This window comes from Xyrauchen texanus, chromosome 16 (assembly GCF_025860055.1).
Source record: "Xyrauchen texanus isolate HMW12.3.18 chromosome 16, RBS_HiC_50CHRs, whole genome shotgun sequence".
In the NCBI taxonomy this organism is placed as follows: domain Eukaryota; kingdom Metazoa; phylum Chordata; class Actinopteri; order Cypriniformes; family Catostomidae; genus Xyrauchen; species Xyrauchen texanus.
In genome coordinates, this window is record NC_068291.1 from 1,294,309 (window position 1) to 1,308,881 (window position 14,573).

Genomic DNA, 14,573 nt, shown 5'->3' on the forward strand with positions numbered 1-14,573 from the left:
TTCAGGGCTTCTTCTTCTTATTTGTGTCCTTACTTGTGACAGAAATTTTGTGAAATTTTGTGTAAAGTTTGTGTGTGTAAATCAGTGGTACTCCTTAAACTAAAGGCCAAGTGAGTCATTCACTGACATTGTGCTGCTTTAAACAGCTCATATGCACTGCATTACCTGTGCTGCATCTCTCTATCTCTCTCTCTCTTTCTCTCACATGCACACATGCTCATGTTCCAACTGGAGTAACTTCATACAGTTCAGTCAGTCACACTGTTCATCCTTCCATCATTACATTTACATTTATACATTTGGCAGACGCTTTTATCCAAAGCGACTTACACTTACTCTTACTACAGGGACAATCCCCCCGGAGCAACCTGGAGTTAAGTGTCTTGCTCAAGGACACAATGGTGGTGACTGTGGGGCTCGAACCAGCGACCATCTGATTAACAGTTATGTGCTTTAGCCCACTACACCACCACCACTCCTATAGCATCATGTCAGCAAACATAGGAAAGAAGAACAGGCCATTTCATGTTCCAACTGGAGAAACTTCATACAGTTCAGGCAGTCACACTCACACAGTTCAGGACAGCCCTTTTGTGCATGATCTTTTCATGCACAATCTTTGCGGAATATTTGAAGATACTCATCAAATTATTTTGTGTTCAGACTCGTTTGAAACGGGATTGTCTGCTGTAAGATTTGATACGTCATTGTCTATGTTATATGTATGTTTCAGGAAGTAATACGGAAAAACGTGACAAAAAGGCACTCCTGTTTGTAATATTTATTTGTGTCAGTGGGAATTTCATACAGTAAAAAATAACTGCAGTTTGGCCTCTGAGTGAAAAAGATGGAATTGCATTCTAAAAATTGAGACCTTTCCAACAATATACAACTGATGGCTGTACATGGCTATCTCATCTTCTTTCTGAAAATAATTGTTGTGATAACAAATGTGTAAATGATGAGAACGAAACAGTTCTTGTTTGTCAGCAAATTAAAAAGCATTATAGGGGGCCTGGGTGTCTCGACCGAGTATTGATGCTGACTATCACCGCTGGAGTAGCGAGTTTGAAGTAATATGGATTCTGATGGACTGACTGAGCAAGTGACCAATCATGAGTCACCACATCACTAAAACCACTCCATCGGTAAGGTTCTCTGTCCTGAGCACAATTAGCTAACCGTGAAGAGAAATCTGACCCAGGAACGGTTTGAAATGATAGCGTTCTCAAATGGAAATGCTACTGGAATTAGGGTTGCCAGCTGTCCCGTATATTACACACCATATTTTGGCTAAAACATCTAAATCCCGTACGGGATGCCTATTGCGCCATATTTTACAGAGTGAAACGTCCCTTATTGAAAGTGTTGTGTCTCCACTGGGAAACCTGTCCAGCATTTAAGCGTTCAAAGTTGGCAACATTAACTGGAACTGTTCCTCCAGGTGGAAAAGCGCTTATAGTGTTTCTGTAGCGAGCATGGCACTAGCAACACAAATGTCATGGGATTAATTCCCAAAGTACACAAATAAGCTGCATCAGAATTCGCATTTGGTCAGAGTATATGTCTGTATTTGACGACGCACCTTTCAGCCAGTAAACCATTTTGTTATTCAGATATATATTGAGTAGTATGAATAGATTCTGGGAACATGGGTATTGTCCCATGTCCCAAATGTATGATAACATGAACCACAAAAATAATCTACTCTGGTTTTGTTAAAAAAGCACCATTAAAGGTTAAAAAAAAATTGGTACATAGACTTAGAGTTGAAAAGATGATGATGAATCAATTGAACAAAAGTGTTTTCCAAAAGCTATATAGCTTTTAATATTCTACATAATATTCTTATAAATGATAGTTAACAAAAGTATTGTTTGTAGCATTAAAAATAAAATACTACCAATATTTTTATATTAATAAGTTCAGGCGTGGTAGTGCACTTGTCAAACAACTTCGTAATGAAAACAATAGCTGTGCCTAAGTGATTTTTATATGTAATACCATTTTACTAGCTTAACTTCTCCGTCTGTCTGGTTTCATGCATAACTGTAGTTTGCATTTTTGAATAATAAGTATCCTTATATGCTACACTACAAATATGACGGGGATATTCAAACTTAATTTGTGTTGTTTATTAGGGTTCTTCTCCGGTCAGAGTGAGAGTTTAGTTCAGGCAGTTGGCTAGACAGCCTCCTGCAGGGGTCCTTCAGTCTCAGTGTTTACAGTCGAGTGACGCACGTGTATCTGCTCCTCTTTTACTGTCTGTCTCTTTGCACTTTTCTAATAAACATCATGAGAGTTGTTGCGTTGATCAGGTAACCTTCACCATACGTGTATTTATTGCGACACCACATGTATAATGCTGTGAAAAAGATTTAAATTAATCGTTTACTATTGATTATAAACAGTATTTACACTCAAGGGTTTGACGGAGAGGAAAGCATCAGTAATATATTGCATTTGATGTCATTGTGAGTGTGTTGTGTTTGTTAAAGACAGCTGTTAAAAGATGCTGCAGTTCAAATTCATATTCATTTTAGAATAAAATAAAACCATCACTACAGTATGAATTTTATTTATTAGTATTATTAGTTGTAGTAAAGACAGCAGTTATGTGCGTTTTAAATTATTTTTTGATCGAGAATATATTCGTATATAAAATCTGTTTTCATTGTGTTTGTGTGTTTCAGTGGAGGTAAAGACAGCTGTTATAATATGATGCAGTGTGTGTCTGCTGGTCACTCTATAGTGGCACTCGCCAACCTCATGCCTGCTAAACATGGTAAGATTAGATCATTAATAAACATTCTGGGTTCATTCTGTTTCTGGTTAGTTAATTTGACTTGATATACTATTTGAAAGATTAGAAAACAGCCCTTTTCTACTCCCTTTCTAATTATTATGCACACTAATTTAGACATGACATGAAATAGTTGTATATTTAGAAATTGGTTACACTGCAGGACAATTTTAAATAATCTAGTGAAGGTAAATTGTGTTGTCTGTCAGTTGTTTCAGATGAACTGGACAGTTACATGTATCAGACTGTGGGGCATCAGGCGGTTGAGTTGTACGCTGAAGCAATGGACCTGCCACTCTACAGACGCACTATCGAGGGCTCGAGTCTGGACACTGGACGGGAATACAGCCAGAGAGATGGAGATGAGGTGGAGGATCTTTACCATCTGCTGAAGCTTGTCAAGGTAAACATCAATAGCAACAGACTCGATGGGTACAGTTGTAGACAGAAGTTTACATACATTTATGAGACAATAATCAAATTTTTTGAAGAAAAAAAAACAGAATTCATATTAGCAAACTATAGATTTGGCAAGTTGTTTAGTACATCTACTTTGTGCACGACACGAGTCATTTTCCAACAGTTGTTTACAGACAGATTGTTTCACTTTTAATTGACTATATCACAATTCCAGTGGGTCAGAACTTTACAAACACTAAGTTAACTGTGCCTTTAAGCAGCTTGGAAAATTCTAGAAAATTATGTCAATCCATTAGCCAATTAACTTCTGCTAGGAGGTGTACTGAATTGGAGGTGTGCCTGTGGATGTATTTTAAGGCCTACCTGCAAACTCAGTGCCTCTTTGCTTGACATCATGGGAAACTCAAAAGAAATCAGTCAAGACCTCAGATAAACAATTATGGACCTCCACAAGTCTGGTTCATCCTTGGGAGCAATTTCCAAACACCTGAAGGTACCACGTTCATCTGAACAAACAATTGTACACAAGTATAAACACCATGTGACCACACAGCCATCACACCGCTCAGGAAGGAGATGCATAGAGATCAATGTAGTGAAAGTAAAATTATGTGGATATATTGTAGCAACATCTCAAGACATCAGACAGGAAGTTAAAGCTCAGTGGCAAATGGGTCTTCCAAATGGACAATGACCCCAAGCATACCTCCAAAGCTGTGGCAAAATATCTTACGGTCAACAAAGTCAAGATATTGGAGTGGCCATCACAAAGTCCTGATCCCGATAGATCATTTGTGGGCCGAACTGAAAAAGTGTGTGTAACCAAGGAGGCCTACAAACCTGACTCAGTTACACCAGTTCTGTCTGGAGGAATGGGACAAAGTCCCTTGACAGTGCTCGCATCAGTTCCTGTAGCTGGGAGGAAACAGCTTGAGGAAAATATTTCAGATTAAACTGTATCTTCTGACACCGCACAGCAGCATTTCACTGTATTACCATGACATATTCAGGGCTGGTTGTGAATGGGAAGTTGATGTGCTCTCAGTTCAGGTCTGTGTGTGAATGTGTGCTGAAGGTTCTGATCCTGCATCAGGATTTGAGATGAGAATAGAAAGAAACGTATCGATTCTAGTTCCAGTTCCACCAACAATTCTGGGTCCTTAATACTGTTAATGATTCTGATGTTCTTTTGAGGAAGCATGGTTCATGGTTCATGGTTCAATCAGACAATTCAGATTTTTTAAAGTAAAGTTTTTTTTATTACAAATTTGTCATACTGTAATCTGACAGTATATGTGTCAATGGATCTATTCAGTTCTTCAAAAATACATAAATTCAGTTCACAAAAAAAAATAGTTGGATACACCTCTACTATGGCAAAATAATATTTGTGCCATTTCAATATTTTTTCTGTGGTTTAAAGTATAAAATGTCTAAGAAGTGTAACCGTCCGGAGACAGTGGGGGAAAAAAATATAATTAAAAAGCTCAAATTCATGACAAAAAGACATGTTAGCATAAGTAGTTAGGAATAATCTTTAATTATTATTTCTTATAAGCAGTGAAAACGCTAATCACCCTGATGGGGTTTATTTTGGGTTAACCAGCTGACTGTACATTATCCCGCTTATTACACGGCTACTAACACAATAAATAAAAAAATGGACATGAAACATTGATTTGAGTTGAAGTGATGTAGTTATGTAAAAAGAAATGAATCACTGAACAGCTAAATTCCACCTCCGCTTTGAGTTCTGATGGTGTCATTAATGATGCCCATTATCCAGCTAATTACAAGACTGCTTGCCAAGTCAATAAGTAAACACACGAGTTGATATTATATTGTTATCTTGCTTGTAGAGCACAGTGATACGAGAGGTAAGAAAGATGCATTACCCGGATGTGCGGTTGTTACTCAGAAATATCAGAACGTTAGATGCTGCCACTGACCAATCAGAATAGAGCTTTTCAGAGACTCATTTAATCATTTCAATTTCAAATATTCATATTTCAAATACTTTTGTCCATCAAATCAAAGTCATGTAGTGTAAACAACATGCAGTTTGTCATTCTGTTGTCATGTGACAAAAAAATCTAATTAAACTGAGAAAAGAGACTCATGACTGACTATGTGGGAAGTTTCGAAAAAAAAAAAAAAATCTTGATATTTTGACATTTTTATGAAACGACAATTTTTTTTCTAGTCAATCGGTGTAACCCTGAGAAAACTTCTTGATATTCTTGACTAAAACTGCATGATATTTGTTAAATATGTTTGAAGATCTTTTATTTAAATAAGGATCGATTGTGAACGGAGTGCAGGGAAAGTATTTTATATACATTTTACTTGATGGTAACACCACGTGACATTTTCAAAGTTATTAAATGCATAAAAAATATATATACTTATATTAATAGAAAGTTCTACAAACTTGACGTGTGTTTTAAACTAGAATTTGAACAGATCTCTCCGGATTTTCCTTAAAGGTGTATGCAGTGTGTGTAATTCCTGCACTACGAGAATCAACAGACAGAACTGAGCAGTGATTAGCTGCATTTAAATTCCTGTACTGCTTTTAATGAAGAAGCGACTTCTCAACACACGACATCTACTAGTATTCAGACATCATTTGACATTGACTTCCATATTTCAGTAGTTCTGAGTAAGAACTGTTCTCAAAATCTCTCTGGAGCTCCGTCTGTGTGCTGATCACTTTAACCACACAGACTGCTGAGTGTCCTAATTTGCTGTTTTCTGACTTTATCTAAACATCCACAGGGTCACAGGTCGTTGGTCAGGGGTCATCAGATAGGTTGTCCATATATTGTTGTGTGCGCTCTCACTGCTCTGTTTGTTAAACACACATTTCCTGTCTGTAACAGCAGCAGCAGATTGGATGGCTTGGATGGCTTTAGTATTTATAATATAGAGATGAAATATTGATAGCCCTCTTAAAGGAGAGTTCCAGGTTTAATACAAATTAGCTCTACCTACGGCATTCATAATATATCTGCATATTTACTGATCAATTAAAAAGAATTTAAACTTTTACCTTTTTTAAAGATGATTTTTCACAGTTTTTACACATACACATGGATGCGCACACACATACACACGCATACACACACATATATACACGCACGCACATACATACACACACACATATACACGCACACACATACACACGCGTACACACATATACACGCACACATATACACACACAGTTACACAGACATATACACGCACACACACACACACACACACATACATACACACACATATATACACACACGCACATATACACGCACACACATACACACGCGTACACACATATACACGCACACATATACACACACAGTTACACAGACATATACACGCGCACACACACACATACATACACACACATATATACACGCACGCACATACATACACACACACATATACACGCACACACATGCACACGCGTACACACATATACACGCACACATATACACACACAGTTACACAGACATATACACGCACACACACACATACATACACACACACACAGTTGAAATCTAAAGAGAATTTTTATTCCAGTGCATGAATGACATGAAATTTCATATATTCTTCTGTACAATAGATTTGTTATTTGAGCAGTAAAGTTGTCTAAATCATCGTGATTGGTGCGGGATTGGTACTGTTCTATGCTGATGATCGTGTAGTTATCTATCACAGTCCTGTACTTGAATTTGTCTTTGTGTAAAGATCCTTTAATGTGTTCTTGTGCATCTCATTCTGCAAAAGTTATCAGGTTTACTGGTTTTATATAGTCATGACAGGGGTTAAAAAACTCATCTCTTGCATAGATCAGGTTAGTAGTGTTGTGTTTACATGTTAGATTGTATAAGTCCTCTTACTATTCTTTTAATACGTGTGTATTTAATGTGCATTGCGTCGGCCTGCTTACTTGCATTGAAAGTGTTTTAATATCTCAGTATTTTAAAGCAATAATTATCTACAAAGTGAAATCAAGAATATGGAGCTTAATGTGTATTTAACCCACTACATTTCTTTAAGCTTCTTTTTTAAGTTATTACATTATTTTAATATAAAATCAGAGAGAATTATAAACAATTATATTAATTGCCATACTGACAAAAATAGCCAAATATGAATTTTTTTTGCTGTGACCAAATTAGTCCAAGATATTTTTATTTTACTTTGGGTCTTTTTTTGTCAAGGAGTGTGTGTCAGTATGAGTTTGATTTTGTGGTGAAAGAAACTGTATAATGATGAGCTATTAAAATCTCTTTTAGAAGAACAGAACAACTTTAACATCAGAAGTGTGATATTGAAAGATTCATCCAGCACTTTGACTTTAGATCTTATCTTTTGGGCAAATGACACTTGAGCATTAAGATTTTTATTTAATTTTTTAAGGTGTGTGTGCTTGTTTGTGCGTGCGTGTGTGTGCGCGTGTGTGCGCGTGTGTGCTTGATGGTGCAACAGTGCCATCTATAGCTGCAGCATGTTTATTGTGCTCTGAAACATTCTGTCAGGAGTGAAAAGAAGGGATCATTTTCTCCGGTGGTATTGTCAGTAATAAAGGCCATTTATACCTGTCTTTATGCAGTGCTGATTATCGCATGCGTCGCTTTGTGCTGCTGTAATATGAGAATCTCGAGTCATCTGCTGATGGGACAGAACCCTTAACCCTGTGTTCACTTCAGTCAAAGACTTTATTGTGTTGTGTGTCTGCAGATCACAGGATATTGCAGAGATTGACCTGCTATTTTCGTTAAGTGTACATCTCAACGGTGTGGTTTCAGATGGAGATTCGGCTTTATCTGACAGTGTGTCATTAGAGATTCTCCAAAGAGACAAACTAGAAGATGACTTTAGATGTGTGTGCAGGACTGTTAGTCCGGAAACAACATCAAAGTTTGATGTCATTAAAGGGTTAAATATAATAATTATGTCAACATGTTAGTTTCAGTCACCATTCACTTTTATTGCATGGAAGAAAAGCTGTAGTGAAAGTGAATGGTGACTGAGGCTAACATTCTGTTAAACATGTCTCTACAGGTTTGGAACAACATGAGGGATTGAATTCACCTTCTGTTGTCTTCTGTACATTCAGTGTTTAAAGGTGGGATGTGTTAAGAATATTGCTGTGCATTTGGGTGATTGTCAAATATGATTGTCGGAGGTGATGAAAATCTTTTAAACATCTCATTTAAAACATGTGTTTTGTGAGTCTGGGAATATAATCTTTGTGTTCATGTTGTGTTCATATAATTGTGTAAAACATTGGTAGTGTTTTCTGCAACAAAAAAAGAAGAAGAGACAAACACCGTCTTTGTCGTGCGGTGTAACCATCAAGTAAAGGTATTCAAATACTTTCATTGCTTGTGGAATACTTGAGAGGACACAACATAATCTTTAATTTCACAAAACGTTTTCAAACATCACATGACCTAAACAAAATGGGTCTTTCCACAGAAAGGGTCTCATCGGTTTTATATTTTTACCTGCATGTGAGTTTCACCACATGACTTTGAGTTCATGTTTTTAAACATTAATGATATTTCACTGCTGGTTTTTATTTTTACTCATGCCAACATTTCTTTTTTTCAAGAATTTCAGCCTTGAATGAGACTTTAATGACATTTTTTACTTTAAGAATCTATTTTTACTAAAACAAAAATATCAAAATGATTTTGAAGTCAGTAAATGAAAACATGTTCATCACAGGTGTAGTCCAGTAATTGCTTTATGTGAATTGCTTTTATATTTAATAGATCTGGACAAAGAATTTGTGCCATGTCTATGACTGAGATGCATTTGAGTTTTTTGCAAAAAAAATTAATTTTAAAAACCTTGCATAGGTTTTTAATCACTAAACCTTTTATTGTATTTTAATGTTTGGCCACCATGAAAATTGCCACAGATATTTTACCTATTGATCACATTTAACGTGTTTGTGATTTATAGGCACGTACAGGAGTCCTTGCATGGCGTATATTACAACAACACCGTTTTAGATCTTGATTATTCATCCATGAAATATAGAAAGATTATTGATAAATTGATAGCAGTTCAAAGATCACGTGACACTGTTGTGTAATTAGAAATACTTCTCTCTTCTGTGCGTGTTCATCACATCAGGTAAGATCAGTGTTTTATCAATCGTTCTCTGCGCCCACGTTGAAAACACAACCCTCATATCAACCGTGCATATCATGTTGTCTACTTGATGTGTTTTCTGAGACAGAACCATTTGATCCAACTGAAGGCACAAAATGAACTATATGGGTCATTCTCACAAAACTTTTTTTGCCATTTGTGTACAGAATCCCTTGATTTCTCTAGAATTTCTCTTTGTTCCTGCACCTTCTGCTCAACCCTGTAATCCTGTGACGCTTCCCCTTTAAAATAATACTTTGATCTTTCTGCCTGAGTGGTGCTGCTGTGATTTACTCAAATTACAAGTATAGGAATTTCAAACGTACTGTAATGGGATGTTGGGTCATGATGAAAAGATGCAACACTTTATGGTTTGGAATAACCTCACGTCTGTATCGGTGGGAGTTGTTAAAGAAATCAAATTGGGAGAAAAAGGAGGGAACCCCCCCCCCTCCCCCCAGAAAATAAATAGTCATTGAAAAGCCCATATTTGTTGAGGACTAATCTGAATATTGAGGTAGAATGTGTCTCAATGTCTGTGGTGCCTAAAGTGGAACCTTGTCAAATGAACGATAAAAAGGGTAACAAAAACATCTCTGAAATGTTCTACTACAAATGGCACCATTTTTTAATCTGTATGTATTGAGATTCATATATTTTTTTTTCTCAGTGTTTATTTTCAGTTGGAGTGCTTTTCCAAAAAACAAAGAGTGAAAGTTTTTTTAAAGTGATCACCCAAAAAAATTACATGGTGTTTGTTTCATTTTACTGTGAATTATAAAACACATGAAATCTTCACACATCACAGTCTTTATTGTCCTTTCAAGATCTGTGAAGAGACCTGAAAATAAAAGGGAGAAAGAACACAAAACGAGTATTGACTCGTGTTGCTGTTCGATTGTGTGGAATATAATGACCATGTGAGCTTTCAGAAGATACGTGAAGAAAACAACATCACTCGCTCCAGTCTGCCTTCAGTACGGTTCTGTTATTTAACACTGACTTTTAACAGCCTGAGAGCACATTGAAAATCTGGGATTTCAAATCTCATAATGGGAAATAAATGTAAAAGCTTTATAAAACAAATTAGAAATAACTACAATTTATTGTGCTTTTTTTGTGTGTAAGTATGTCGAGTTGTTTGTACAGAAAGTAAAAAATAAATAATAATAATAAAATAATTGGAAAAATGTTCATATTTTCACCAGGGGGATCAGATTCTTTGACTCCACTGTTAGTTTATAGTGCATTAAGTAATGTTTACTCATAGAGCTTGTGATAATAAAGGTATTTTTCATTGTTCGTTCATGTAAACTGTTAATGTCACCGCATCATATATTTGGCTCAGTTGTTTGAGAATGAAAATGTAAAAGGATTTATGTCAGAGTTTGATTATTTTAAGCAAGATGTTCAGACACTTCCTTCCGCAAATCAGAGTCGGAGCTAAAGTTTAAGATCTCTCGCGTGCTCTGCTCTCGGCTCCATTATTGACATGAGCAGACGGGCGCGAGGCCCCTGAGAGCGTGTCCCATCAGGCCCCTCCAAACACACGTTTGTTTTCTCTCTTCCTCTGCGGTCGGACTAACTTTTATCCGTGTGCTTCAGAAGAACACACAGCTGCAGGTGTCTAGGTGGAGTTCTCCCGCCATGAGGGCTCAGGAACAGGGGCCACGGCGGCAGAACACGAGCCGCGGCGATCGATCGCACGAGCGCGCCGAGGTGTCAGGAGCGCTGCGTGCCACGTGGAGGAAGAGAAAAAAATCAAACCGTCTCTGATTACTTGCACATTACTGCTGTAACAGAACATAAAAGAAAGGGATCGCTTTAAACCTGCTTAATACATAAATGATGACCTCTCGGGTCACTCCCAGGATGCTCGCGATCAATACGGCAGCTAATAGAAGTGAGCTGTACCTGTTTGAGAGCAGCCAGTGGGGCTGGAGCTGCAGGAAAGCTTCAGTATCTGTCCTCATTAAATAACTGATATAGAAGCGACTGCCGCCACATTTATTTGATTATTGACGACGTGACATTTACACATCAGTATCTTACACAAGGGCTTGAGAAAGTCAGGGCACTTCTGTTCTGCTTGAGCTGTTATAGGCATGTTTCATATTCATGTTTTAAAAGAAAAAATATACTTCTGTCATTATTTACTCACCCATGTGCAGTTCCAAACCTGTGTGCTGTTGTTTTCTTTGCAACACAAAAGGAGACATTTTAAAGAATGTTCATGTAGCTCTTTTCCATACAGCAATAGTTGACTACCATGACTGTCAAGATCCAAAATGGACAGAAAACACGGCAAAGTGTCCTGACAGTAATTCAAATGACTTGCACGCTAAATCCAAGTCTTCTGAAGATGATAATTGTCCCATCCACTGTAGCTCTCACATCTCATTCATGCTTGTTTTGGTGTCATAGACGTTAGGGGTGGGCAGTATACTGCATAAATTGATATACCAGTAAAAATGTGTCAACTGTAGGAATTTGAGGATCTTCTCTATCAAAGTTGTGCAAAATGCCGCCACATGTTCAGTAATGTGCATTCCTTTCACTTTATGTTCTGACTGAAAATGTGCAAGTAACTTCAGGAATGATTCAATAATATGAATTGTCTATGAGATAGTTGCTAAAAGGGTTACAATATTTAATGGAAGTCTAAATCCAAAACAAATGCAGGATTTGTTTCAGCAAGCTCTTATGTTCGACTCAAAAGACAGAAGTCTCATCGTCTGCTTAGAATGAAAACAATGCCATGCAGATCAAATTGATATAATATTATTTGGATTTATTGATGGAGTTGTTTAATTGCACGGGACATGACAGGTCTACCATAAATTTGGACATAGTTAAAATCAAAAAGAAACTTTCTTACATTTTTTTTGTTTTGTTTTTGAATCACTTTCAGTAATGTGTATATCATTTATAGATCATTATCAACCAAAAATGTCAAGAATATTGTTGTTTATTTTTGGGATATACATTTTTGCTTCTGTTTTAATTGAAAAGATGTTTGCTGATATTTCTGATAAAATGTTGCTTATATTCTCAGGATAGGATTTTTTGCTTATTTTTGGGATATACATTTTTTGGTTTCATTTTTGCTATTTTTGGTTATACAATTTTCTTATATTTTCACATGATACCTTTTTGCTCATACTTTATGCGAAATACATTTCTAGTATATTATATCATGAAAATATGTAATGCTTTGTTATACTGCGAGAGAAACTTTGCTTGTATTTTATGGATATCATTGGTTCTCATGTGCCAGTTTGAACATGTATCAATGAGATTTTGGAGCTGCAGTGGCTTTATCAAAGAATAACCACTTCACTTTTGGTTTGTTCATCACAAAACTTTTCTCTATGTGTGACTTTAGAAGAATCTAGAGCATGACTCATATGAACAAGTTTCCCCGATACTTCTATGGTGTCTTTTATTGTACTTTTTTTGTCCGGTTTGACATTTGTGTTTACTATGTATGTACTGTTGTTTGTAAAAGAGCTGTGTGAAGATTCTTCATCTTAAGGGCTTTGAACGACATGAGGGTTAGCAAATAATGACAGAGTTTTCTTGAGTGGTTGAAGTATTCTTTAAACACACAAATAGTTGTCTGTGTTGAGGCAGTGTGAGTCTGCCATTTGTTTGTCTCATAGGAACGGCTGAGCGAGAGTCTCTGATCATGTCAGATGTGTGCGTGTGGCAAACCAGCGTCAGACACACCAACAGTCCCAAAAGCCAGATAAAGCATCTTGCCTAAAGCTCTTGTAATTTGTTTGTATTTTTCTGCCTAATGTAGTTTGCTCAGTCTTGTTTAGTGATTATGGAAAGTGATAGTGCTTATCTTGCTTTGCCAAGGGCTCGAGCATCAAACTGCAGTTCAACATGGTTCCAGTAGTGCCGTTCCACTGGTTCAATGTCTGTCCGAAGAGACGAGCTGCTCACATGATGACCTGCAGTTATTTGCATCGAATCAGATTCAGGAGATTGATATTGATCCAGAGCTGCTCTGTGTTTCATACAGTCTCTCTGGAACAAAACACACGAGTCCATCAGGGAAAACTGAACACATGAGAGGAAGTCAAAGGAAAAGAGAGTTAGAAAGTATTGACACTCTCGAGATGATCCACATCAGAAGATAAATGATTCAGGCTGCAGCAGTGATGGAATATAACCAAAGGATCTTTTTGTCTAGTATGCAAGATTTGTGTTTGTGCATACAATAGTCAACGGCATGGTGCTAGATAGTATATTTACAGTAAATTGCCATTCATATTTTGTTTGTGTTTTTTTTTTATATGTATGAACCTCAAATGTCAAAAGTTTTGTTGGTCAAATCAGGGGTTTTCCTTGGTCAAAAATGGTCTTTGGTGGTGGCTGACACACATGGCCATTTACAGAAATTTGGCTTATAATATAATGCCAATTAATTAATATTTAACATTACTATGTAGTTGCATTTCATGTTTACATTGGATATACATGTTGTTTTTTTAATTCAAGCACTTGGAACATTATGAATTCAACAAAGATTACATTTTGAATTCAAGGTGCTGTGGGACATCATGCAACATTAACTTAAATTAGTGGAACTTACTGTGTTTGATACATTTTAATTACCACCTTACCAGTTCTAATATTCTGACTGTACCCATGAGTCGAGCACTTAACTGAGTTTTTACTTCAAATGTTTGTTGTCTGTTCAATAACAGATCATCTCTAGGAATATCTGAAGGGAAATATAGATTGATTATTTCCATATATCAGTGTAGCTTTTATTTCTGAAAACGAAATGAACAAATTCTAAAATGTATAGTTTAAGCTTAAACGCCTTAAGAAACTTTAACTACACATGCCTGAGATGTAATCATAATGACGTCTTCCAGATTACACCAGAGAGATTATTTTATATGAAAAGAGAACATTTGTGTTATATTTAAATTTGTGTAAGGGTGTAAATTATTTGTACTTAATGTTGACGCATGCACACTGTTTTCTACTCTTTCCATCATTACCAGTGCTGTTTATTAAGTTACGGATGTGTGAGAGGTTTGACTTTTATGAATTCAAAAGGGTCGCAAATGTGCGGAAAAAAAAAGAAAAACAAACATCAAGTGCAACCTGGTTGATCTGATCTCTGGAGCACACATATGGAGGGATGCCTGTTACAACATGA

The 14,573-nt window shown here is 36.5% G+C and overlaps 1 protein-coding gene across 3 annotated transcripts in view; it reads left to right on the forward strand.

Moving 5' to 3' along the window:
* Positions 1-2,226: 2,226 nt before the first annotated feature.
* dph6 (diphthamine biosynthesis 6) overlaps positions 2,227-14,573 on the forward strand; it is a 110,694-nt gene continuing 98,347 nt past the window's right edge. For all 3 annotated transcript variants that reach the window (XR_007972188.1, XM_052145014.1, XM_052145015.1), the window contains exons 1-3: positions 2,227-2,318; positions 2,694-2,785; positions 3,013-3,206. Coding sequence is in view for 2 of the 3 variants with exons in the window: in XM_052145014.1 (XP_052000974.1) it covers positions 2,296-2,318; positions 2,694-2,785; positions 3,013-3,206 (309 nt within the window). In the remaining variant the exon portion in view is untranslated. The remainder of the gene's footprint in view (positions 2,319-2,693; positions 2,786-3,012; positions 3,207-14,573) is intronic.